Source organism: Tachypleus tridentatus, chromosome 6, assembly GCF_004210375.1.
Source record: "Tachypleus tridentatus isolate NWPU-2018 chromosome 6, ASM421037v1, whole genome shotgun sequence".
In the NCBI taxonomy this organism is placed as follows: Eukaryota; Metazoa; Arthropoda; class Merostomata; order Xiphosura; family Limulidae; genus Tachypleus; species Tachypleus tridentatus.
The window spans coordinates 144,772,263-144,799,047 of record NC_134830.1 but is presented as its reverse complement, the minus strand read 5'-3'; the positions used below and the strand labels follow the sequence as shown (position 1 = coordinate 144,799,047).

General features: G+C 34.9%; 1 protein-coding gene across 6 annotated transcripts in view; it reads left to right on the top strand.

Moving 5' to 3' along the window:
- The window catches only part of LOC143253945 (uncharacterized), a 110,489-nt gene that overhangs the window by 17,092 nt on the left and 66,612 nt on the right, over nt 1-26,785 (top strand). For 3 of the 6 annotated variants that reach the window (XM_076508580.1, XM_076508582.1, XM_076508581.1), the window contains exons 1-4: nt 7,108-7,307; nt 14,922-15,017; nt 22,481-22,576; nt 23,223-23,329. In XM_076508580.1, coding sequence (XP_076364695.1) covers nt 14,926-15,017; nt 22,481-22,576; nt 23,223-23,329 — 295 coding nt within the window. In that variant the 5' untranslated portion in view covers nt 7,108-7,307; nt 14,922-14,925. Of the gene's footprint in view, nt 1-7,107; nt 7,308-14,921; nt 15,018-22,480; nt 22,577-23,222; nt 23,330-26,785 lie in introns of those variants that run through there. The other 3 variants (XM_076508579.1, XM_076508577.1, XM_076508578.1) reach the window with 3 other exon arrangements.

The following is a 26,785-nucleotide window of genomic DNA, read 5'->3' as shown; positions in this document are numbered from 1 at the left end:
GATCAGAAATGATTTATATGTATACACATGCAGAAAAGTTGTCATTGAAGAACAACTACAAAACACCAAAAAGATATATTACATTTCCATAAATTTAACATCAGCAGGACTGGTACAAATAAGCTAAATAAGTAATTTGTTTTTTTCCCTGACAAATAGTAGCCTTTAAAAGGTGAAAGCAAATATAAGTAGTCTGACCTCAATAGATGGTGATGATAGTGGTGATTTTGGTCCAAATATGCATGATACATATTAATATGACAAGTTCTCTCTGTTTGAAAATTTTGATGAAATTTGTCACAAAAAGGCAGAAACAAATTTACATAAAATATGTCAAATATTTTGATGAAATTTGTCACTGGAAGGTACACACCAAATTACAAAAAAAAATAGGTTAAAATTTACCACTGATTACCAAATTCTGTTTAAAATTTGTCATAATTCTGTCGCCACGAATGTAGTGATGTAGGATGATCATATTTTCACCTTTGTTCACATAACAAGGCAATGATCATAAAGATCTGGAATGCTCAGGAGTTCATAGCTTCTCATTGGCTCTACAATGAAGCATGAAGATGCCTGTGATAATCAACAGTTTGGTATCTTTGACAATACAAAAAAGTTTTCCCCAAAGAACAAAGCAACAGATCACTGAAGAAAATTGAAGACTGTCGAATTCATAGCTACTGACAACCATTGTCTCTTGTGTTGTATGTGAGGCAGTTAAATGTACAACCTGATGCTTTAGTGACAAAATCTTCTTCCCCAACAAATTCACTGACAAGGTTTCGCTCTTTTCCGAGTGAATTCACAAGCAATCTGACAGAATTAGTCAGGTCAAAAGGTATCTATTCCAAGAAATCCATTGCTTTCCAAATGTGAACAGAATTTATACTGGTGTCTCATTGCCATTGTTTTGGCTAGATTCCTCCTGTTTTTGGTACGTCTTGTAACATCAACAACAAAAAAACTGTTTGGCCTCAAATCTCATGGTCCACACATTCCTCATTGGACCAAATATGCGGGTCATCTCTGGGTAAGGCAAAGAGAAATGTCCCTTTGGCTTGAGAGTTCTATTTGGAAATTCTTTTTCATAAAGAGAATGGAACTGTTGTATCACATCATTTAAGAATTCAATTCTTGCATATGACATTGATGGACACATTATGAATTCTACTATATCCAGCAGAGTCAACAGAACTTCCCATTTGTTGTTGTCTTCTGCCACTGTATCACCCACCAGTAATAGAAATAACCTTAAGAGACACCAAACTTGCACAGTTTTTTGCTTAATGTGTACAGACCCTCTGAAAATAACAAACTCAGGCCTATTGACTTTATTAGTTCCTTTGTAGTGGAACTCTTTCACTCTGCCTACATGGTACTGAAGGCTGAAGTATCCAGACAATACATACTGATGTATGAGTGAAACTAAAGTTTCTGAAACCAAGCCAGATTCAAAAAAGTCATGTAATATATCAGGTGGTAGAGCATTTGCCACATGAAATTGCTGCAGAACGTTCAGGGGCGATCTTTTTTAACCCCATATGTACTTGACAAAGTCAGCTCAGTTTTGACCGTTGCAACTTTGTAATTATAGGATGCAATAGATCTCTCTGGACATCTTAAAATATCAGTGAACTTTCTTAAATCATCCCAAGTTACCATGCAGAATACATGATCTGAGAGCAGAAAATGATTCAAGAAACCCTCCAATAGCATGGCTTCCCAAATTATCTGCAACAACAAGATGTGCACCTCTGAATTTGAATGTTCCCTCTGGTTCGACAATGTCAATACCAATGTTTTCAAAAACAGATAGTTCTTTAATCAAAAGGTCTCACTGTATTTAGCCCATGTTTTTTATATTTTGGCTCTTCACCAAGATTGATAAGAATATACAATGAAGCTGAAATCTCAAAGCAGGTTCAATATTGTTTAAGTGATAGCAGGAAGCAGCATATTTGTAAGCAGGAGCTCGTATTCCAGCCTGGTTCAGAGCTGTAAACTCATCAAAATAGTGAATAATTTGAAGGGGAAGGAGAGTGTCCTACCAGAATGGATGATTTTTGAAATGTTCACCATCAACGACATCTCTAAGACAATAATCAGCTGACTGGCGAGGATAAACAACCTGGCTAAAAATATCATGTTTAAGCAAACATTTCAGAGTATCTAATAAAGAACCATACAGTATTGTGTCATGTTTCCCATCACTAGCAATTCCCAGGTCATACTCAACAGGTTTTACAAATGACAAATTATCTTCAACGTAAGACTGGAAATTATTGTGGTAAGTGAAATTTTCAATCATGGAATGAAAGTCAAGACTTTCTTTCTTGCAGGCTTCCATCACTGCAATTATACTACTTCTAGGAACCCCCCCCCCTCACTGATCAATGTTCTTTTTATGGTTTGGAATAAATGTTCATCTTTGGCAGCCATAATAAAACAGGACAAATTTAAACAAATTACTTGTAGATTTGCAAGTAATTTTTTCATTTTCACGCAGCTGCAGAATTGTTTTAGCTAAGGTTCTTCGCTTGACTGTGACAACCATCTCCTTATTACCATCAACTGCCTCATCACTGTCAGTTTTTATACCTCTGTTCCATAAAGTATTCGGCACATTCACCACCAGCTTCATTATCATGCATACTGGTAGCAGCAAACCATCCATGCTTTTTATTTTTATGTCTTTTCAAACATCTGATGCTTTTGAATGGTCTTTCACATCCATTAACCCCACATGGGATAACAAATCCAGGCTCATGCTCCAAAGAAAAATGTGAAAGAAATTTGCTAAAATGCCTAACCTTATAATTACATTTAATGCAAGGGAAAATATTGAAAACTTCTGACTGTTCTGCCATACTTAACTCGAAAGTTTACCAAACTTCAGTGTCTATTAACAAATATCATACAAGACACGCATCCAAATGTCACGGGTTTTCATTCTGGAACGTAAAATGTATCATTTAATTAACTAAATTTAATGATAAATTGCAACAATAACAACTAGCAAATGTCGGTCGCTCGCGAACCGACGGTGTATCCTCGGACTTGCCCTCAATCTAACGAATAAAAACTTACTTCAAAATGCAAATTCTTGCCACAACCCCCTCCCCCCCCATGGGTGGCCAAAAACATTCATCGGCCAGACCTTAACCTAACTAACATATTCACCAAACTGGACAGAAATCCGAAAGGAATTGTGGACTGTAGAGTGATCACAAGGAACTCTCCGCAGACGCATATGCATGCTAATGCGCGATTCATAGTATCCTCCGATTTTCGTAAGGGTATACAATTTTTATTATTTTAACTACACAACTCGGTTACTCATGATTCGATGCAATATCCCCCGAATCCTACATTTCTCTTACCGGTATGGATGTGGTATGGAATATGGGAGGGACCCAAAGTCTGAGAAAGTTCCCTGGGAGCAAAAAAGGGAGAGGGGTTGTGGGAATATTTTGCAGGATCACAGACCTCCTATTCATAGCGTACGGCCTGGCGCTGGCTCCTATCTCGCACCATTCGATTTCAAAATATAGAGTTTAAAAATTTAAATATATTTTGTATCTAAAGAGATTTTAAGATAGTTTGTCATATTAAATTAAAGAAACACACATTAAACACAATATATGTTTCACTTTTTTGCTGTTTTCAAATGATTTGTCTTGCCACCCCCATTTGTAACTCCATTGTTGGCTGTGTCTGTGAGTCCCATCATAAAACGCACGTCGCATAAAGTGTGTACGCTTTAGCATTTGTAGCTCTGCTGATTTATTAAAAATACGGATTTATTATTTACGTATTATTGTATGTCATCTTTCATTATCAAAGGTCTATAAAGTAATAACAGACGAGATTCCTTTTAATGAGTATACAACTTTCATCTGTGTGGCGGTGGCCGAAACAAATCTTTTTAACAGCGGTGTAATTGGCGCTAAATTTAACACAACAGCAACATGGATCATTGCTGGCTTTTGGTTCTACCACGGGATATGCATTCAAGATACCAAATATGTGCATTTGTGATGTCAAGACTGGGAAATGATTCCGATTTCATACTTGCTTCAAAGCATTACCTAAATATAAATATTCCTACTCTACTGCTACTAGACTACAGTAGTACAGACCTACACAATGTAACGGGCAACCATCCTTGTTTACACATAACGAGTTGTACAAAAAAACGGATGGAATCACTTCAGCTAATCTAGAAAGTTAAACATTCGTATTCTTATATTGTTTTATTAAAACATATTATAGGAAAATAAGACATAAACGATTAATACTTACCTGGATTTCTTCATTCCGTCATCTGCACGGTTGCATAACAATTGTGCAATGTCAGTACACGTTTCGGTTATTATAAATTCTATAAACGTCATATGTAATTCTCCAATGAGCGACAAAATATTGCTGTGTGTGATTTCTCCCCCCTTTGGGCTTATAGTGTCATCCTTACCTTCGGCTGCCGCTGAGGAGTGGACCGTGCCGTCTTCATTTCCCCCCTGTGTATATATTGTTGTATGTGAGCCACTAAATCCCCCCTCGACCACCTTGATGAATGTTTGTTCGTTTGTTTTTTTTTTTGGAATTTCGCACAAAGCTACTCGAGGGGTACCTGTGCTAGCCGTCCCTAATTTAGTAGTGTAAGACTAGAGGGAAGGCAGCTAGTCATCACCACCCACCGCCAACTCTTGGGCTACTCTTTTACCAACAAATAGTGGGATTGACCATCACGTTATAACGCCCCCACGGCTGAAAGGGCGAGCATGCCTTGAGGAATGATCAACCTCTCTCCACAAATAACACCTACAGCCCTCCTTGTGCAAGGAACTCCCGCCTTCAGATAAACTCGACCTGGTACACCCCTCTGGAAAAGAGATAGTCTCGCTCGCGCCTGATATAGCTGCTCTTTATTTGTACTCAATTTGCGCTGCCGACTACTAGACAAATTCGATGCATTTTCTGGACGTGTAATGTCAGCGCGAGTGTTAACCACGTTGGGAAAGCTTATTTCAGTCATAACTTAGATCGTTGTGGATTGTAATAATAAATGTATTGATTATTGGATTTCATATTCGAATATTCCAATTTATTTTGTGTTAAAGAAATTTATTCTCCCCAAATAAAAGTAAATAAATAAATAAATTCTTGTAAAGTTTAGCACTGGTCACGTTTCAATTGTTGTATTTATGGAACAAAATGCATGTATAGTCATTTGTTTGAACTGCACCTTAATGTTATAAGAAACATCAAGAGTATCAGATCATGAGTTAATGCTGACTATGGTGTTGGTCTTTCTGACCACAAAGTGGTCCTTAGGACTAGCATAGCAGTGCTGCTATGAAGTAGTCAAGGTGACTGGGAAGTGGTCAAACAGACTGGGACATGGTCACTCTGACTGGGAAGTAGTCAAACTGACTAATTGCTTAAATTGACTAAGAGTCAGTCAAACTGACTAGTAATAGATCATCGTTACTACCTAATAGTCAATTTCATATCCACGACTACAAAATGATAGTCATCTTCTTTATTGATACATTTTAGATAGTCAATTTGACAGCGACCACGATATCTCTAAAGCAGAAAATAGACGTGACTATGCCCTGGTAGTCGTAATGAACAACTTTTATTTAGAGTGAAAAGGATTATACCAAAAACACATTTTTTTTTTATATGAAGCAGATGTGTATGTGTATTTTATACATAACTCATAACCCGAGGATCTTGGGTTCGAATCCTCGTCACACTGAACATGATCGTGGGGGCGTTACAATGTGACGGTCAATCCAACTATTCGTTAGTAAATGAGTAGTCTAAAAGTTGGCGGAGGGCGGTTATGACTAGCTGCCTTCCCTCTGGTTTTACACTGCTAAATTAGGGACGACCAGCCCAGATAGCTTACGTCTAGCTTTGAGCAAATTTCAAAAACAAACAAACTTGTCCGATCATATGATACCTTTTTTCTTACTACTCGAGCATTTACTCAATAACTATTCCAAAAATGTATACAATAACATCAATATAAAGTAATTTGCAAAAATTTGACCAAGACTCTATATCACTTGTTTTGTTGGTTATTTCCACCTCTACTGTCCCTGGATCACGTGATCTAATTCTTTTTTCCCTATTTACCACACAGACTGTATTAAATAATCTCCTATAACAATAACCTCTTATGTTTTTCATTACCATCCCTACCTGTCCTCATATCAGCTAAAAGCTGAAATCTGCTATTTATTATTACCTACTCATTATAATTAAATACATTGCAATTAGCTCTACAAGTACAGTTTTTACTTACCTGAAAGTTATTGTTAGCTACTGTAATTTAATTTTCTCTTTAAATCCTGCTGCCATTTTCCTGGATCAAAACACAACTCATACCGAAGTTACACTAAATAACTAAAGTGAAAGTGCCTCAAAAGTGATGTTTATCTCGTTAACACCAGAATTCAACTCATTGTAAAGTTCTGTAAAAAAATGAAGACGATTCGCTGTTTAATGCATTCAAAACCGAAACACAATTCACTTACTGTAACGTTATTTTATGAAAGTAATAATAATAATAATTCGCTTTTCTATGTTCGTTGGCCCGGCATGTTAAGGCATTCGACTCGTAATTCGAGGGTCGCGGGTTCGAATCCCGGTGGCACCAAACATGCTCGCTTTTCAGTCGTGGAGGCTTTATAATATGACGGTCAATCTCACTATTCGTTGGCAAAAGAGTAGCCCAAGAGTTGGCAGTGGGTGGTGATGACTAGCTGCCTTTCCTCTAGTCTCACAATGCTAAATTAGGAATATTGGAAGTTCATTTTGTTGAAATTGTTTGAAACACGTTTTTTTTAAATGTATTATAAATATTTTATAAAAATATTCTTGTCCACTTCAATGTTGCATATGCAGTATAACGGCGAACATATCACCGGACATTGTGCTTTTACAAACAAAACCAGTCGTGTTGCAAATAATACAGACCGCGTGAAACAATAAACGTGATCCAGTTTTGTAGAACAAAAGAAGGATCGTACTGTTTATATCCGATAATAAGGTTGACGCATGCCATACATTTACACAGGAACTGATTGGAGGTACAACGTCGGCCAGATTGAAAGTTTTACACTGAAGTACGCACTTTTATGAACACGTCGTACGATATAGTACATTGCTTTCTGTGCAAGCTACATCTTTATGTATACGTACTGTAAGCGCTGAAATAGTGATTAATTAGGCAGGAGAAGACAGAACGTTACCTTCTCAGTCCTGTAGCATATACAGTACAGAAGTAGGTATGTATCTTTTTCAATCTACCACATAGTAAAGTTAGGATAAAACCATGGGATAATATTTTCAGTATAAAACTTAACACAGTTTATGGCAGACAGATTGATTGCTATGCTGGCATATTCAATTAACGTTGTTAGATTATATACCTATAGTATATATATATGTATTACAACCATACACTTTTAAGCCAAAAACAAAACACATCAAAATTAAACAAACTAGCTACATTTAAAAAAAAAAAAAACCCTAGGGTATAAGCTACAATCTGGGATTATAAAATGTATCCTGTGTTTTGGAGGTGACTGAGAAAGTAGGACCTACATTGTGGTGGGGATATACCATCTAAGAGTCTTAACCTCCAATTCGCTAGTCTCACATAAGAAGATTAGGAAGTAGGAGAGCGAGATGTGGGTACTCAAGCCCACAACGTCCCACATCTATATCAACCAACTCCCATAACTCGATCTGTTCATTGTATCTACTCTAAAGTTAATTTTCAACAAGAGTTAATCATTTCGTCTTCTCCAAGAAGTTAATTTTGAAGCAAACTTTTTCAATGTGTCTTTATCACTTAAAACTAGTTCCAATGGTGAATTAGTTTGTTATATTTTACATAAATTCAAGTTTTATGACAAGATATTTGCATTACATTTTCCCTTTTTAAAGAGAGTACTTGCTTATTGTATGCTCACCATATGAGCCTGGCTCCCATTAATAGTTCATAGTTATTCCATCCAGAATGTGTTATTCTTCACCCCACAGTGACTCAGTAGTAAGTTCGAGGATTCACATGAATAAAAATCAGGTTTTCACAAATAATAGTGGCCACGTTACAAATAGCTCATTGTGTAGCGTTGTGTTTAAAAACTGAAAGATATTTTACGTAACTAGTTTTATTTATTCCATTTTCGTCACGTAAACACTATTCTTGTCACTATATTTGTTTATTCTGTTTTCTTTGCATGATCCCAAGTTTCTACAAATTAATTTACTGAGTGTATTGGATTCGTGCGAACATTGTTCTCATGAATTATCCTGCTTATAACATTTTCATCATATGAGCCTAGTTCATATTGATTAGATTTGTTTATACCTTCATAAAAAAAAAACCTATTTACCATGACTATATTGTACATCATATCTTCATAACATAAACCAAGTTTCGTATGACTTTACTTATTGACTTTATACTTATCTCTTAAAGCTGGTTTCCGTCATTATTACTGTTTATTTTATCCATTTCTGTTTAAGCTAGTTCGAATACATTTTTGTGAGTATATATTGACATTGAAACGTAATCTTTTAAAGACAGATATTGTTTGTTGTGTCGTCATCACATGAACTTAATTCTTGTGATTAGACTTCTTCACTGTATCTTCTTTATATGAACCAATTTCCCACGACCAGACCTTTACATTGTATCTTTATTATATTAACACGATTGGCATGACGAAAACTGCTCATTGTGTTTAATTATATGAATATAGTTCCCATTATTAAACTTCTACATTTGTTTATATTATCTAGAAGTTAGTTGTCGTGACCTTTAATGTATCTCCATCACCTAAATCTATTTCCTATGGAAGGACGTATGTTCATTACCTCTCTAAAAGTTAGCTTTCAGTTCTGAGGACTAGAGCTGTTCATTGCAATTTTTATTAAAAGTTAATTTCTATGCAAGGTGTTTTCATAATCTTTTCATTAAAAGTTGGAAAAAATATGCAGATACGCTTATTGTAATCCGTTATTGGATTCTTTGCATATGGTTTTAATGTAGTTTCTATGACCAGATGTATCGACCTACATGAATTTAAAACTAGTTCTTATGACTTAATACTCTTTGTCTTTGACAAATACTAGTTTTTATGACTATTTATATGCACTTAAATGTTGATCATAATACAACGATATTCCCGAAATTCCGAATGTTTTTCTTGTATTTTAATATTCGCAATGGAACAGATCAGTTTCTTCAGTTAGTTTTGACTTTTATTAGCCGTCTTTAATTGTAAAAATAACTGTGCTTTTTATTTTTAAAAGACAACGATTGATACTGTTGTTAGTTGTGCTGGTTTTTCGGCTGAACGTTTTGCATTAACAGATAATAAACAAGTAGATAATCTACTGCCAAGATATAAGAAGTAACTTCTGTAGTTGGCTTTAGTAAACTGTAAAATACATTTTGTTTTACTAGGATATAACCATAATTATAACATACCGCTATACTTAAATACTTTTTACACAACAGCGAATGATATCCTAAAATTTTATGTTTAGCTAGAGCTCAAAACTAAACCGTTTTTAAAGTAAAAGAAAAGCCTTTATCGCTAAGTTTAAACAGATTTGAAAGTAAGAGAAGTAAAAATTATTTACAAACACAAAAAACAACAAACACTTGTTAAAAAACAACAACTTTCCCCTCGGTGGACTCAGCAGATAGCCCGATGTGGCTTTGCTGTAAGAAAAAACACACACACACTCAAGAACGTTTTCAGTACTTTTCGTGAAACTATCGCTCTTATGTAGTTTACATTTTTACTAAAACTTGTGACAATATATTCACATTTAATTCATATCCCATTTTAGAAAACAAAACGCTGGTTTGGTCACTCAAAATTCTTCAACAATGTTACTTATAAAAACGTAACTGGAAATAGAAATTAACATATATTTATATTACAACAAAGAGAAAAGATCCAGTAATACATAATCATAGCTTATATAACTAAGAATAACTTAACGGTGATCATATTCTTTATGATCAAAGTCTGTTTGTTACAGAACAAAAGGCAGAGACAGACACGTCTTGGTACAAGATTAAACTTTCAATAGTTAGATGGAAATAAGGTTTTCGTGACTTCTGAGCTTAAAACCAAAGATGAGTTTTTAAAATAAAAGAGTGCTGTTTGTTTAAAGTACTTATAAAAATGATCCCAGTGTAAAGATTAGGCAATCCAAAGAAAAAAGTACTGACTACAAAATGAAACGAAATAGTTTATCTTTCAGGTAGTTTTATCACTTTAAGCACTGATATGGAGATTTATTTGAAACTGTATTGTTGTGCGACAACAATTCATCAACTATTTCTTAGTTAATTAGGAAATGTGTGAACGTATAAACCAACATGCGTTTATCTCTGAAGAAATGTTTTAAAATCGGTTGAAATTGAAACGGTGTATTTTTTAATGTTTAGTAACCTAGTTTCTACAAAACTGGAATATTTAGAATGTTTAGAAATACAATTTATTTAACATATACATTAGTTCCTTAATTAGATCATTGTGATTTGTTAGGGTTAATACTGGCTACAATTTAGATATTAGTAATTTTGATTCTACTTTTTGTTTTTTTTTATTAATCGGATTCAGTGTTTAAAGTTTGCGGTATAAGTACAAGCAAATCTAAACGTATTGCTCACCATGGTGAGTGAAGTTACTCTGTAAGTAGTGATTTTCCGTACAATACTTGACTTGTAAGAGAGAGTCAGTATTTTCTTTTCTTTCTGCAGTAACAATATTACAAGACAATAGTTATCATATTTACTTGTTCCAGATTATTTGTACAAAGCTATACTTAATCTTATCTTTTGAACTACTCTTGTCCAACCAAATAGTGGGATTTGACTGCCATTCCTATCATGCATGTATAGAAGCAAAGTGTAGAACACATTTTTAAGGCAATGAGCCTCGAATCACATATCTTTGGTGAGAAGGTTTAGCGCTGTCGCATTAGGCTACGCCTAGTGATTTGTTAAATATATTTTTTAGTTAATTCTTTACTAGTGTAGCCAAGCTTATTCACCCTCCACATCATAATGATTCATTGTCTTGGTATTAGTTTATTCGACTATCTAATTAATTAGTAATATGTTATTACTCGACACTAATTATTAATTACTTTTTATTGAAAGTTTCAGTTTCTAATTGCTGCAAACCTCAGGGAAGACCAGAGAAGGATGGAAGGTTAGGTTGAGCCTGTATTCGGTTCCTGGTTTTCTTTAATTGGGACGTGAACTATCACCTCTTCCACGAAATATGAGAATAGTTTCACAAGGGGCACCATTGTGTTTTGCTTTCTTCTATGCTAGTTTCTGTGGCTTTCTTTTTCCTTTATTTTATTATTATTAGATTATATTGTAAGACCTTCTTCTCTGACGTGATAAGTTTCTATTGGTTGTGTGACATCTGTGATCGTATTGTATTGTGGCTTTTGGATACTGCTTCGACTTTATCGCACATCTGTTTGTGTTCAGAGAGTATTTTGGCATATGAAAATACAACTTTGTGTTTATAACTTTATTCTTGCTTGTTCCTAACATCAATCTCCTTTAGTACATACACAATAACGTTGTATATCGAAAATCCATTAAGCTAAAAGAGTGTTGACATTTTGTGGCATGATTTTGGTCTGGTTTCTGTTCCATCAATCTCACTAAGTTGTAGCTTTTCTAGAAGTCAGGCTTAGTTCTATGGTAAATTTTAGCTATGTTCTTAAACCGTCCTAAGTCAATTAGCGATCATGATGTCTATATATCAGTGGTTCCCAACCTTTTTTATGCCCCGCACCCCTAAAAAACATTAATATGTTCTCGCACCCCTCAGAGTAATTTATTTCTTTAAAAATAAAGGTGAAGATGGCCAAAACAAATGTTATCTTGCACCCCTGGTTGGGAACCACTGCTCTATATGGTTTAATAGATTGGTATACATGTCTTAACAAAATAAATTATTCTTATCACTAATGTGAACTTTGTATTAGTTAATCGAGAATTTAAGGATTGGAAAGAGTTTAAAATAAATTTATAATGAATCAGGATTTGCTTAAGTATACTTTGATCAAATTAGCTTTTACATTCCATTAATTTTAACTTATATCTTTTTTTTCTGATTACTTTTTCCATATTTCATTCATTTTAATGTAAAATTGACCGCACTTCATTTTGTATGTGGGCTAATATGTCCTAGTGCTCGATTCGTGACCTGTGAGTCGTTATGGGTTTGAATCTCTGTCACACCGATCAAGTTCGACCTTTCAGCTAGGGGAGTGTTATAATGTGGCGTTCAGAGACGGCCAGCGATGAACTGTTATGTAGCTTTAAATGAAATTCGAAACAAATCAAATCATTTTGTATTTTCAGTTTTACCTTTTTCTTGATCTTTGTTGGTAATTATTTTATTCTATCTAAATCTGTGTATAGTCCAGTTTTCTATAATATATACATATCCATAAAGTTTAGTTAAGTTTAAATTCAATTCTGTTTAATTTTTTCCATGCGTTTATTTTATGATTTAGCTTGAATCTGATATCATTTTATTTTAGTTATTGTTTATTATAATTTTATGTTGAACTACGTTTTTAACTGCAATTCTGGCTGATTTTAAGTTACTTTATTTTAATTTCTGTTGCATCCGTAATGCTTACTTGAGTTAACCTTGGTTACGTTTGAAAAACTGCTATAGCATCGAGAGTATGTAAACTCAGTATGTAAACTGATTAATAACACTTATTAAGACATAACCAGTACAGATTAAACACAGAACTTTTCTGTTTGAGGTTATGATATTTCCCATTAAAAGTGGATCAACATAAAAGTTATTAGCCCCTCCAAAATAAACGCACTACTATTTTGTTCAAAGTTTACATAAATAGATGGCCACGTGGCCTGGCATGGCCGAGCGCGTAAGGCGTGCGACTCGCAATCCGAGGGTCGCGGGTTCGCGCCCGCGTCGCGCTAAACATTCTCGTCCTCCCAGCCGTGGGGGCGTTATAATGTGACGGTCAATCCCACTATTCGCTGATACAAGAGTAGCCTAAGAGTTGGCGGTGGGTGGTGATGACTAGCTGCCTTCCCTCTAGTCTTACACTGCTAAATTAGGGACGGCTAGCACAGATAGCCCTCGAGTAGCTTTGTGCGAAATTCCAAAAAACAAAACAAACAAGCTGACCACGATATATTATTATTTTCCAGGGCAGTTTTTCATGGTTTAGTAAAGTTCACAGATCAACAATACAACGCATCAGAAAAGACAAACACATGACATTCTGAACTTTATCTTGAGTTTTTTACTAATCTAAAGCTATATTGTGAATAACAAAAGTAAATCTCACTTGAGTTTGTGTATCTGATCTTGCGTATTTCACTATCATAAGAATATAAGAACCAGACTAGCAGTTTCTGTGGAACGTCAATAGGCTAGGATTAGTTAGGACCAGCAAAGACAACGTTTACCTCTTATTTTTGTATCTAGTTACCTATATTAAATTTTTAAAACTTCCACATGTGACATTGTCTTACACGTTGTAGATTACAATGGGAATTTTGAAGGAGTACTTATTTTTCACTCTTCTTGCGCCCGGCATAGTCTGGTGGGTTAAGACTTTCGACTCGTAATCTGAAGGTCGCGGGCTCGAATCTCGGTCGTACCAAACATGCTCGCCTTTTCAGCCGTGGTGGCGTTATAATGTTACGGTCAATCCCACTATTCGTTAGTAAAAGAGTAGCTCAAGAGTTGGCGGTGGGTGATGATGACTAGCTGCCTTCCCTCTAGTCTTACGCTACTAAATTAGGGACGGTTAACGCAGATAGCCCTCGAGTAGCTTTGTGCGAAATTAAAAAAAAAACAACAAACAAACAATACTCTTTTCGTTCTCGTAAATATGCACAGTGATGCAAACCTGTTAGGGTTTTACAGTACCTAGGTCTCTGTGACTTACTGTTAGCGATAAATGTTAAAAGTAAACTGACAGCACACAACTCAGTTCTTTTAAAATAATATATTCAAAACAAGTTTAGTTACTTTGGAATCAAACTGACAAGACGAATTATTCTTCCCTATCTATTTTTGTTAATATACAATTTGCAATAAATTCACTTAAGTTACCCCGTGAGCAGTTATATCCAAAAGTTAAATAGTTTTTCTTTTTGTCAAAGCCCACACATGCAGGATTAAATACATTAGAACAACTTTTAAGAAGATAAAATATTACTTTTTTATTTCTGTTGTTACAATACCACCGTGAAATTTACTTTTAATTACAGATAACTCATAATCATGCAGTCTGACTAACTTAATATTTTCTGAATTCTTTAGAAATCGCTCATCACGAATAACCTGTTAATCATTCTATCTGGGTCTTATTATTTATCACTTAACTTGCTTTTTTTTTTCTAAATCTTCAGACGCCTGTAACGCAAGTGACAACAGTACTACACACAACGAGAATAACTTGGAAGCTTGGAGTAAGATGACGTTTACAATATTATAATTGTCTTTTGCAACAGTTAAACAAAAACCACAATGAACGACTCATAACGAGTTGCGTAAAGGAACTTGCCACAGCTATCGCTAATATAATAATCAAACTGTTGACATTTTTATTAAAAAAATCATGAAATATGAAATCACGAAATGAACTGAGCAATAATGATCTTACACTAAACAGTTTTGTATATCTAACAAAATGTAAGTATCATTGGTAAAAAGCGTTCATTGATCAATTATTTAATAATACCTTCAATGTTTAGAACGTAATGGATTTGATAGATAACTTGACCTCCAGAACACATCCTGTTATAGCTTAACATTTTTAAAAGTAATTATTTTCATTATTTTCAGAGAAATGATGGTAAAATCCTTGCAACTTATTTTTCTTGTGATACCTGCAGCTCTGATGTTAAGCAAAGGCCCCAATGTTTGTAAAAAACACGAGATGTAAGTTATTGTTTTCTTTTATTACTCTTTGCTCTTGTGTTCATGTGCTGTATTGTTTATGTAATTACGAATGAATAACCATTTACACATGGGCTTGACATTGATAAAGGACCCTGTTGTTTGTGCAAAGCACAAAATGTAAGTTGTTGTTTTATTTATTTACTCATTGCTCTGACGAACACAACACTATTGTTCATGTGCTGTATTGTTTATGTAAACGTCAACATATAACCAATAAAATTGCTTGTTACGTTAAAGTATCGTCTCTATCAAATCCTCTGTTTTACGTACAGATGGATTATGCTAACATATTCTATTTGTGAAATTATGAAATTACAGGTGTAAAAAAAAAAAAAAATGATACAAGTTCTCTCCAACTAAAGTCACCCCTCCAACCTCAAGAAACAACTACGCTAGTTTTACAAGTCTTGAGTGAGATACATATTGGCTCGGCATGGCCAGGTGGGTTAAGGCGTTCGATTCGTAATCTGAGGGTCGCGAGTTCGAATTCCCGTCGCACCAAACATGCTCGCCCTTTCAACCGTGAAGGCGTTATAATGTGACGGTCAGTTCCACTATTCGTTGGTAAAAGGGTAGCCCAAGAGTTGGCGGTGAGTGATGATGACTAGTTGCCTTCCCTCTAGTCTTACGCTACTAAATTAGGGACGGCTAGGGCAGATAGCCCTCGAGTAGCTTTGCGCGAAATTCAAAAAACGAAACAAACAAACAGATACATGTGTCGCCCTGTCTGTTTACATATTTGTTGTTCTTGCTAGTAAGGATTTGTCTTAATGTGCAGGTGTAGTTCTGCCTATGTTATTCCTACTAGTAGAGACTTGTCTTGATATGCAGGTGTAGTTCTGCCTATGTTATTCCTACTAGTAGAGACTTGTCTTGATATGCAGGTGTAGTTTTGCCTGTGTACTGTCTATGTTATTCTTGCTAATAGAGGCTTGTCTTGATGTGGAGGTGTAGTTCTGCCCGCTTACACACCTATGCTATTCTTACTAGTGGAGCCTTTATGTCCAACTATATTCCTGCCTGGATGGATATAGAACTCAGACTGCTTCCAGAAAATTAGGAATGAGCATGGATTTTGTTAGGTTCACTATAATAATTTTGAGCTACAGGTGTAGTTCTGCCCGTCTACACACCTATGTTAGTATTTATAACAGAGTTAGCTATAGGTTTAGCCATCTCCATCTAAGAATTGTAGCATAAGGAATTAATGATTTTATCCTTTCATGATTAGCCAGGAGTATCTTTACTTAAACATATTCTGAGATATTATTCTTAATTTTTCGAGGAGGTGTTCTGCATATAGTTAATAACAATGTTATAAACACGATATAGAAGTGTTATAAACTGGCGCTTTTCATTTATCTTTAACGAAGTTTCCATAAATAAAGATAGTCCAGTGCGTTTTATAATTTTTTTAGTTTTTTTTTTCTAAAGCTCACCAAGAATGATATCGTATGCGTTTCAAGTGTGGCACAGAGACTTGAACAAGACAGTACGAGTTAGAGTTTTTGTCCCAGATCGTTAATTTAATTAACCAAACTGGCAGTGTGTCTGACTTCTGAGTGTAGTTTTGTCATGAGTTTAGCCCTTGTCTTTAGCTTTTATAAATGTACAGTTGATCGTCCTCAACAGTCAGCTGTTGTCGTGGTAACAAATATTAAATTTGGAACGTTTAATAACGACTCCAGATAACCTTGTGTGAATAAATACTTTATGCTTTTAATCATTCACTCATGTTATCTTAAATTATCATGATATTAAAGTGAAAATGTTATAACTAAAAAAAATGTTGTACTTGTCATTTTAGTATCTTATTGGCTTCCAGTGGCTCAGGGGAAGGTATGAGGACTTATAATGATAAAAATCTGATTTTCATAAATAAATCTTAAAATATGGTGTATTGGAGAGATTTATAGCTTTCGCTGATTACTGTGACTGAATACAATGGATTAGAATGGTAAATTACATTTTGGATCTTTGATATAAAAATTATTTTTGCATAGTTTAATTTGGATGTGCTTACTTTCCCTCATTAATGTAAGGTTTGTCAATAATGTTCATATAAGAGTGTTTTTTAAGACTATGTAGAACTTACAGTAGAGAAGAATAAGTGTGGAGTTGAAGACATGATTTAACTTCTACTGGTGATATCCAACATGCTTGAGCACAGTATGGTGAATATGGGATATGATTGTAACAACCAGTCTATATTCCTGAGACTTGTTGACATAGTCGGTAGCGCAACTAGCTCAGAATCTTCCAGATGCTGCTTTGAGTCAAAACTACTCAAAGTTAGCGGTACGATGGGGATGACATATGAGGTTTGCAGTGATACTGGTAGACAGAACAGTCACCAATTAGCCAAGGATATTTCTGACTCTTTGCAGAAGCAAAGAATTTTTTTAGATGGAAAGCACACTGGTGATAATTGAAAATCACAGCTGTGGGCTTACGTTTATAAAACATCTAACATCAGTATGCATCCATATGCATCATAGCATGGCTCTAGACCTTTTTCGTAGAAGAGGATGAGTGACTTCCTCAAAGGTTGAAATCATCTTACCACTATTTATATACGAAATAGTTGAATGCATTAGAGTTTAAATAAAAGACAAAGCAGAATTTAAAATATTCACTTAAGCATTTCAAGCAAGAGTGTGTTTGGAATGTATAGATTCATGGACGGGGGTGCAATGCTTTAAACCAAGTTCGTATAATAAAGACCTCGACGCTGTACAAAATGTTGGTAGGGAGAAACTCACATTCTTGAATCATTGAGATGAACTGTGAATTAAACTCCGCGGAAACCAGGATATATAAATCTGAGTTCAACACTCGAAGGCCAGTTGTTAAATGGATGATTTCAGTAGGTTTTACAGGATGGAATTCCATACGTTGTTTCCTAGTAATCATATTGAGCATTTGTCAGCAAGTGTTCAGAAAGGCTTACAAAATGTTGGCAGAGCTGAAATAGAGTGGTTATTAAAGAATAGGATAACATCATATTCAAAATAATTTGGACATCTCCACTGCTAAAAGTGAGAAAAAATTAAGGAACATCAAATTTCAACGTGTTCAATATTGCATCCACCTACTTAAATGTAGAACTAAATGATTAACGTAGATCTAAGACTGTTTTCAGCACTTGCAAATGAGTATGGGCTTGTGCCTTGCTATTTGGTCTTATAAATTCCTGCCTCCTTCGAAAGGATGGTGGAGCTTTCATTTAGAGAGTTACAATGGGAGACTTACCATCTACATGAATGATATATTTATCTCTTGATGCTTATTAAAGACCACAACCCAGAATGTGAAAATGGTGTTCCAGTGTTTTAAGTGTTTGAAACTGAAATGAGAAAAATGTGTTTCCATAAGTAAGGAAATGAAGTTTTTACGTCATGTCATTGACAACGACAGAGATTCACTTTATATCACATTGAGTAAGAACTAGCTTCAGTCTGTAATGAAACTAAAGGTTTTAAGCTTTCTAGGATTTGCATAGGAGTATTAATTATTTGTGTCCATTTTCTTTAAAAGAGCTGCTTAAATGTGTGAATTGACTAAGGTTTATATTTAATGAGTGTGAATACATAAATGACAATGATGTTTAAAGTATGCTTTATTTAAACTGCAAATTATTAACTTCTTCAGGATAGTCCAAACATTTTGATAATTGATGATAGTAATGGTGTCATACCAATTTCTTTAGAAGTACAGAATAGCGTTTTATATAATCATGGTTTAAAGCTGTGATTTGAATGCTCCTGAACACCAATGTTATATAGTGAAGAAGGAAATGTATGGAGTTGTGGTATTTATCATTAATTAATGCGACTATTTTCATTATCGAAGATTACTTTACAAATGGTTACTTCATTATTGATATGACAGGAAACTTTCATGTACAAAATCACTTTGGTCATAAACAAAGGAATGATGATGGATTGTCATGCCAGTAGTTTGTTGATATCATTTGGTAGTAAAAACATTGGTGATGTTAAACAATCCGAGAACTTTCAGTCCTGCATATGGATCACAAATGAGTAGTTAGGAACTTGGGAGGCGCATGATAAGTTACAACTGTCACAAACTGAAATATATTGGAGAACTCTTCATTAGTTTGTTAGTCATTCTTAAGAGAGAGCTACTCTGGCTATATTTAATCCTTTAGTAATAAAGATAATCCTCTTTATTGTCACTTACTCTTCTATATATGCCTGAACGTACTCTTTGATTGAAATATTACAACAGTCCACTCTCAATTTTTGACTGAATAAAGTATTACAAGACTTTCTAAACCTAAAGGGATTTACATTTATCAAGAAGCCAACTTCAATATTCGGTTTATTGTTTGCTTTAAGTGTGAAGTGAGATGAAAATATGCACTACCATGTCATCTTTAATCTACAGGAGAAATAGAAATTGTAAATGTTTCAACTGTAAATAAATAATTGGGAAGAAACCCTATAGTACGTGGCCATGGATTAACTTATAGCTAAGTTGACTGGTTGTTTTTTAAATCTGTTGACGTTTACATGAGAAGTAAAACTTCCACAAAATGACTTATGCCTGAGGTCAAATGCAGAAATAACAAAGTAATTACAGGAATGTATGAAATAGCTGCATTCTGCAGTAGTTTATTCACACAAATCATTCATAAGTCAAACAATATTTTAAAGCACAACAGTAATGATTGGAATGTCAAGACTTGTGAGTTAGACTGGTTCTTGTGTGCATCTCTAGGCATAACAAACTCAGTTTTGGACTGATCTGATCCGTGCAGTGTGTGTTGACAACAGGATGAGTTGAATTATTAATTCAAGGGTCGCATAAGTTAGTTCAACATCTATACAAGCTTCAGCTCTACACCAATGGCAAATCTAGTTTAAAAGATCATGTTATTCGAGTCTGTGACGTAGTAATACACTTATCCATGTTTAATATTATCTACTTGAAATATTTGCTATGTTCTTTATGCATTTAAGTGTCCAAGATACAGTTTTATTTAAACTGGGTTTACTATAAGGAGGCTAAATTACGTGTACAGGAAGAACATATGATGCTATTAGACATGATATTTGCTACATATATCTGAAATTTCTGTATATAGCTTTCTCAGAGTTCTTCCTGGAGCTGCAGATTGCTCTAATTCTTCTTGTGAGCACTACTGGGTATGAAAGGACTTTCAGAAAGCTGAAACGTATAAAAATCACAATTCCCAATACAATAGAAGACCCACGACTTTAAAGTCTTGCAATCTTGAGTGTTCACAGGCAGTGGGCATAAGACATCAATCTTGATGACGTTGTGGAAAGAATGATGGAAAACTTACCCCTTTCCATCTGATATATCTCCACGATGGATGTATATTCACAGAAACTTGAACGGTGTTGCCTTGAAAAATTTACTACTTTTGGTATCTGTGTGATGTTAGTTGATGTTTTTCCCCTCTAATCGGCACTTGATCAAAAATGCATTTCCAAGTTCTTATTAACACAATTTTTGAAGTTTCTTCTCTTGGTCTAAACACGGATTGTCTTTTACAAACCACCTCAGAAGTTAAATTGCTAGCTTGAGACATTTCTTCATTATTACTCTTTTCAAACATTTAGCTAAACTATAATTAATAAACATAAAATATAATTTTATTGGAAAAGCAACTGTCTGAAAAAGGATGACATGTGTTTTTGACAGTCTTAGATATCGCTTTATCCATAGCATGGTTACAACATGATTTTGTGTTCTCATAATATCACTTACGTATTAGATAAAACTCTAACGAAATGTTCTATATACAATTGCACAGTCCAATTTTATTGTGAATATTTTAGTCAATATTTTGGGACTTCACTCGAGAGCTGGAGCTTATCTGGTACACGGGCTTTACAATCGTAGCACACATATACTGCAATCTGTTCACAGTTACTTGCTTTATCTGACATGTAGAAGATATACGAATAGAATTACTCAACGATGGGTGTATTTACAGGTTAGAAGTAAAGATTTTTGTTTATGGCTGACAACTTTAGTCGTTAACTCAAACATGCTTTACAAAATAATCATTTCTGATAATGCATAGTATCTAGGAAACAGATGCTAGTGTTTGGTGATTTGCAGGGACTCTTGTGTCATATAGGAAAAAGCCATCAATCCCCGTCATTCCGCAACAGATTAACGTTAAAATAAACAAAAGAACATGGGATACAATATTTTAACTTCATCATTTTAACTAGTAATAAATGATACACTGGTCCGGCATGGCCAGGTGGTTAGGGTTCTCAACTCGTAATCTGAGGGTCGCGGGTTTGAATCCCAGTCGCACCAAACATAATCACCCTTTCAACCGTGGGGGTGTTATAATGTCACGATCAATCACACTATTCATTGGTAAAAAAGTAGTCTAAGAGTTGACGATGGGTGGTAATGAGTAGCTGCCTTTCCTTTAGTCCAACACTGCTAAATTAGGGATAACTAGCGCAGATAGCTCTCGTGTAGCTTTGCGTGAAATTCAAAAACAAACAAATCGTACTTAACTAAATAAACTTTCTTATTTAGAGAACATCTCCGCACACCTAACGATTCAAAGTCATTTTTTGTCAATGCATGATAACTGATGCTATTTTGAAAAGTTTAATAAACATAATTTTAGTATTACTGCTGTTCTCTCATTTTTTATTCAGTTGTCTGTTTTATAACATCAATTTTACACTCTATTTGAGCTGATAATTTACAACAGTCTTCAGAAACCTTTCTTCTTCGTGCTTCAAAACCATTAGTCTCTTTCGTTCCTTGTGTTTCCTAACAGCCAGAAATCCTTTTTTTTTTGTGCTTCCGAACGGCAAAAAAATCAAATATATTCGACACTTTTAATATCGGATGGCCCATATTTGTCATATCGGTTCAAACTTTTCCATTTCATATTAATTCAAACCTAACCTTAATTCTAATATTTTAAAATTCATTTATAAACACTTTAACTTTTCGGTCAAACCACCTTTTTCGTCAACCAACATTTTTCAAAAATAGAAAGTAAAGTTTTTAACTTATAAAAATCCATACACGATACTTGTTAGATGTATTACGAGAGAAAAAATATAGCTTATTCTAAGAAATAATCTCTTCTGTTTAGACTTATTGTCTCTCAATTCTACGCTACTTCGTTTTTTCTACTAGTTATGACTTAGAAGCAGCAGAAAATAATAACTCGACAACTTCTGTAACTGAAAAACATACACCTTAAAAAGGAACAAAAAATAATAATTGATGAGAAAGTTAATACGTTGAATGTTTGCTACGTAGTTAGACCAAATATTATCTAATCAACATACAATTCAATTCCTGGAGGCTAAGAAAGTTTTTTTCTATGTTTACACTCTTAAGAATAGTGACCTTTACTTCATTACAGAGAAATGTTTTATTGCAAAACAGTATTGGTTTTATAGGTACGCTACGAATGTAAGGGTGTCTTATAGCAGACCTATTCGAATCCGAACTTTCACTTGGTGTTTGTCTTTTCCTCCACGTTGTTCCAAATACAGGTAAGTTTACAATTTTTTTCCAAAATTTATATCCTTTTTATTTCATTTCTCTTTACGTAATTATGTTATTCACGATATTTTATTTTATTTGTTGAACATTATTTTTAAGTTGTTGTTCTTATTTACATGTTTTGAAAATCCTTATAAAAGGTAGATGTCTCTTCTTGTACATTGTGTAATAATTCATGATTTCATTTTGGGAACATATCTGGAACTGCACGTGACGTGGGTTACTACTTCTGAAGGGAATTGTTTTTTAAGTAAGTTAATGTGTCACGACGTGACCCCAGTCGCACTGCGGCATATCTTTAGTATATGTAGCCCATGGTGTAGCTTAGTGCTAATTACCGACAACGAAAAGTGTCATGATGAAAACAGCTTGTGTTGTAAATGATCTAATGACGTGATATTACATATATATATTAAATACAGTCTTTAGATATTTACACGTATAAAGTAATACACAAAGCAGAGATGTGTTTATCCATTTAACATAACAAGGATATCCGTGAATACATCCTTGTGGCTGAAATTTCTTAATAATTTATTAAACGACCTCATTCATAATCCACGTGTTATAATAGAGAAGACTGAAATTCTGTGGATACTGACACGTGAAAATATGTTGATGTAATTTCTTTTACAGAGTTTTCTACACAAGGGTTTATAAAATGGAAAACAAATTCGAAAGAAGGACAGTAAATATTTGTTGTCCAGGCTACATTGTCAGTGAAGATAAAGATGAGTGCATTCGTAAGTAACAATGATTACGTTTAATTTCAATAATATTCTAAATGTTAGTCAGTTTGCGATTTTAAGAAGTCAAATACTTTTACCGTTTAAATTTATGATTTTATTACATGTACGTTTATCTATGTGTTTCAAAATTACAGCAGTATCAGGTACTTACGAAGAAAACAATGTTTCAAATCCACTTTTATATTAAAATTTTATTTTGGTGTTTCTCTTGATAGCTAAGAATTTGAAAGCTTTGATAGTTGATTGCGTCTGTCTAGGAAATTATTGGGTAAAGTGTAGGACTGTAAGTGCAATCTTTGTCAGCCAGCAGCTTAAAGCGTCAAGAATCTAAAAATTAGATACTTAGGCCGAATTTAGTGGGACCGGCATGGCCAGGTTGTTAAGGCACTCGGATCCTAATCCGAGGGTCGCTGGTTCTAATCCAAACATGCTTGCCATTTCAGCCGTGGGTGCGTTATAATGTGACGGTCAATCCCACTATTCGTTGGTAAAAGAGTAGCCCAAGAGATGGCGGTGGGTGGTATGACTATCTTCCTTCTCTCTAGTCTTATACTGCTAAATTGGGGACGGCTAACCAGATTGCCCTGGTGTAGCATTGTGTGAACTTCAAAAGAAACCATAACGAATGCAGTGAGAAAGAAAATGGGAAAAAATATTTGTTTAATTTTATAGTGACGTAGAAGAAAAGTATTTATTAAAGGTTGTCTCAGTAAAATTTGTATATTAGTACTCATTGACAATTTTAGGAAAATGCTAGAGTACAGTTGGAGTTAAAGTCTCTTTGTTTAATTCCCAAAGCTTAATCCTGATATCTTGACCTCTTATAGAAGAGACGGAAGAACATTCAATCCATGGCTGTTTGTAGTTTAACAAGCAGTGTATTGCATAACAACCAATTAAAATGTGAACTAATCTGTTACTACAAGACATAGTGTGACTGTTTGTTGTATAACAGGCTCTGTAGTGGATGGCAACCAATCACAGTGTGAACTATCACAACTATCAATAAGTAAATGTGTTCTGGCTCTTTTCGTTTTCACACAGTTATGGACGACATTCATGTGCTGTTTATTTCTATTAACTTTTCTTCTATTGTTTAAGTAATTATTTTCAATACTGTATTATACATAGTAATTAGGTTTCTTCTTTAAATATATATATTCTTCAAAAAAAGAAACGCAAAAGGGATATTTTTGTTATTTTAAAGAGAAATATATGTAATAACGTTACAAGCTCGGAGTATGTGATGTTACACGTGTTAAGGCACTGATTGTCAGACCAAAATGACAATAAAAGTTGTGCACTTTGAAAACGGAGGAAAACCACGGATTTTTCGCCAAAACGCATTCGTGTCCAATAAATTTGTTTGAGAGATCTGCATGTTCTGTAAGTGCAACATGTGCAAAATCCCTATAAAAATGACGGATTCTCGGTTTCCATAGCTCAGTGTTAAGCCACCGACACGCAATATAGTTACGCCAAGACTGACTGAAGCACAACGCAACAACGCCATTGGTTGCTTGGAAGCAGGCGAATCTCGATCAGATGTTGCCAGAGCTGTGAATGTTCACCCAAGTACCATCACAAGGCTATGGAATCGTCACCAACAACATGGATCAACTTGTGACCGTCCACGATCTGGCAGACCTCGTGTGACCACGCCCGCACAAGATCGCAACATCCGGTTACGTCACCTTCGGGATAGGACCACCACTGCGACGTCTACTGCCTCAACCATACCAGGGCTGCGTAGGATTTCCGATAAGACCGTACGCAACCGTCGACGAGATTCTTAGGCCCCATGTGCAACCCATCATGGTGAACGTCAACGACATTTTTCAACATGACAACGCTCGTTCTCACACAGCCCGACTCACCACTGTCTTCGTGAGACACCACAACATCAACGTTCTTCCCTGGCCCTCCAGATCACCAGATTTAAACCCCATCGAACATCTTTGGGACGAGTTGGACCGACGTCTGCGACGGCGACAACCTCAACCGCAGACTCTACCTCAGCTTGCAGCAGCTTTGCAGGCTGAGTGAACAGCCATTCCACAGGATGTGATTCGTCATCTCATCGCTTCCATGGGCAGGAGATGCCAAGCAGTTATTGATGCTCACAGGGGGCATACTCGTTATTGACGTTGAGTGACGTTGTAGTTAAACTTCAACTAATGAGCGTGGACTTCGCCTCTGCAGACTTTGGATGTTTAGCAGTGAATGTGCAAAGTTTCACACATGTCATACAGAACTACCCGGAATAAACTTGTTAACAATATGTCTCAAATTTTGCCTTTTGCGTTTGTTTTTTTGAAGAGTATATATACATATTGAATTCTTTCTTCTTCGTTACCGAGGGCAAGGCTGTTTCATTAAACACTGAACTTGTATATATATAAACTGCATATATATATAACAAATTCCTTCTTTTAAGAAACTTTGTTTGTGTTAGGAAAAACGTTCCATCTCTTGACCATGTGCTTTCTTTTTACAACAGTAATACGAAGTTCTAGATTTATTAAATAGTATAATTTTTATTTCTTTTAAATCAAAAGCTCCCTGGTGGGTTTAGTGGTAAGTTTACGTATTGACAACGCAAAACCAGGCGTTCGATTCCCAGTGGTTGATAGAATACAGAGAGCCCATTCTATGGTTTGGTGCTTACTGGCATGCAAACAATTAATTTATTGTTGTTATTATCCAGTTTCAGTCAGTTTGACTCTAATAACATTAATTTCTTCCAGAACTGCGTTTGATCAGCTATTTTCGTTCGTTGTTCTTGTTAACAAGTTTTGTTTTGTCCTTCGTCATAGTGAGTCTTAATTCTTCCGTTCAACTGGAAAGTGTCACTATACATGTCCTTCCACGTGTTACATGTATAAGCTTTGCACTAATGCTATAGTCACATAAGTGTGTTATATTCCGAAAATCTTGGAATATTACACATGTATTCCTCAAATTTTCTTGTCAGTCTAAGTTGTATTCAGTATAATTTTGTACGTAAACATTAATAACTAAACATAATATTCTAAGGTCTGACACTTTGCCACAAATATGTCCAACACATTATATAACATGTTGTTTATACTCCACAGATACTTCAGCCTGGGAGATAATTTATTTTTTTAATCAAAGAATCTTCAAACTTGTTTCGAAATGTTCACACGTATGTGCTTTGTTACTGTTATCAAATTGCACTTTCTGTTTAGTGATCAACAGTATGACTCGTTAGCGCTGCACAGGTCAAGAGTTCTCCATCTTGTATTGTTATACATAGCATGAGTGATTCGTTCATCTGATTACCTGCTCTTGTCCTTGACTATAGTTTGTATTATGTTTTTGTTCCAGCTCAAAGTTTATATTCAACAAACTATATCGTATGGCCGTCTGTACTGAGTAACTGTTGTTTATAATTTGCAGGTATGCAAATCATTTGTATACATTTTT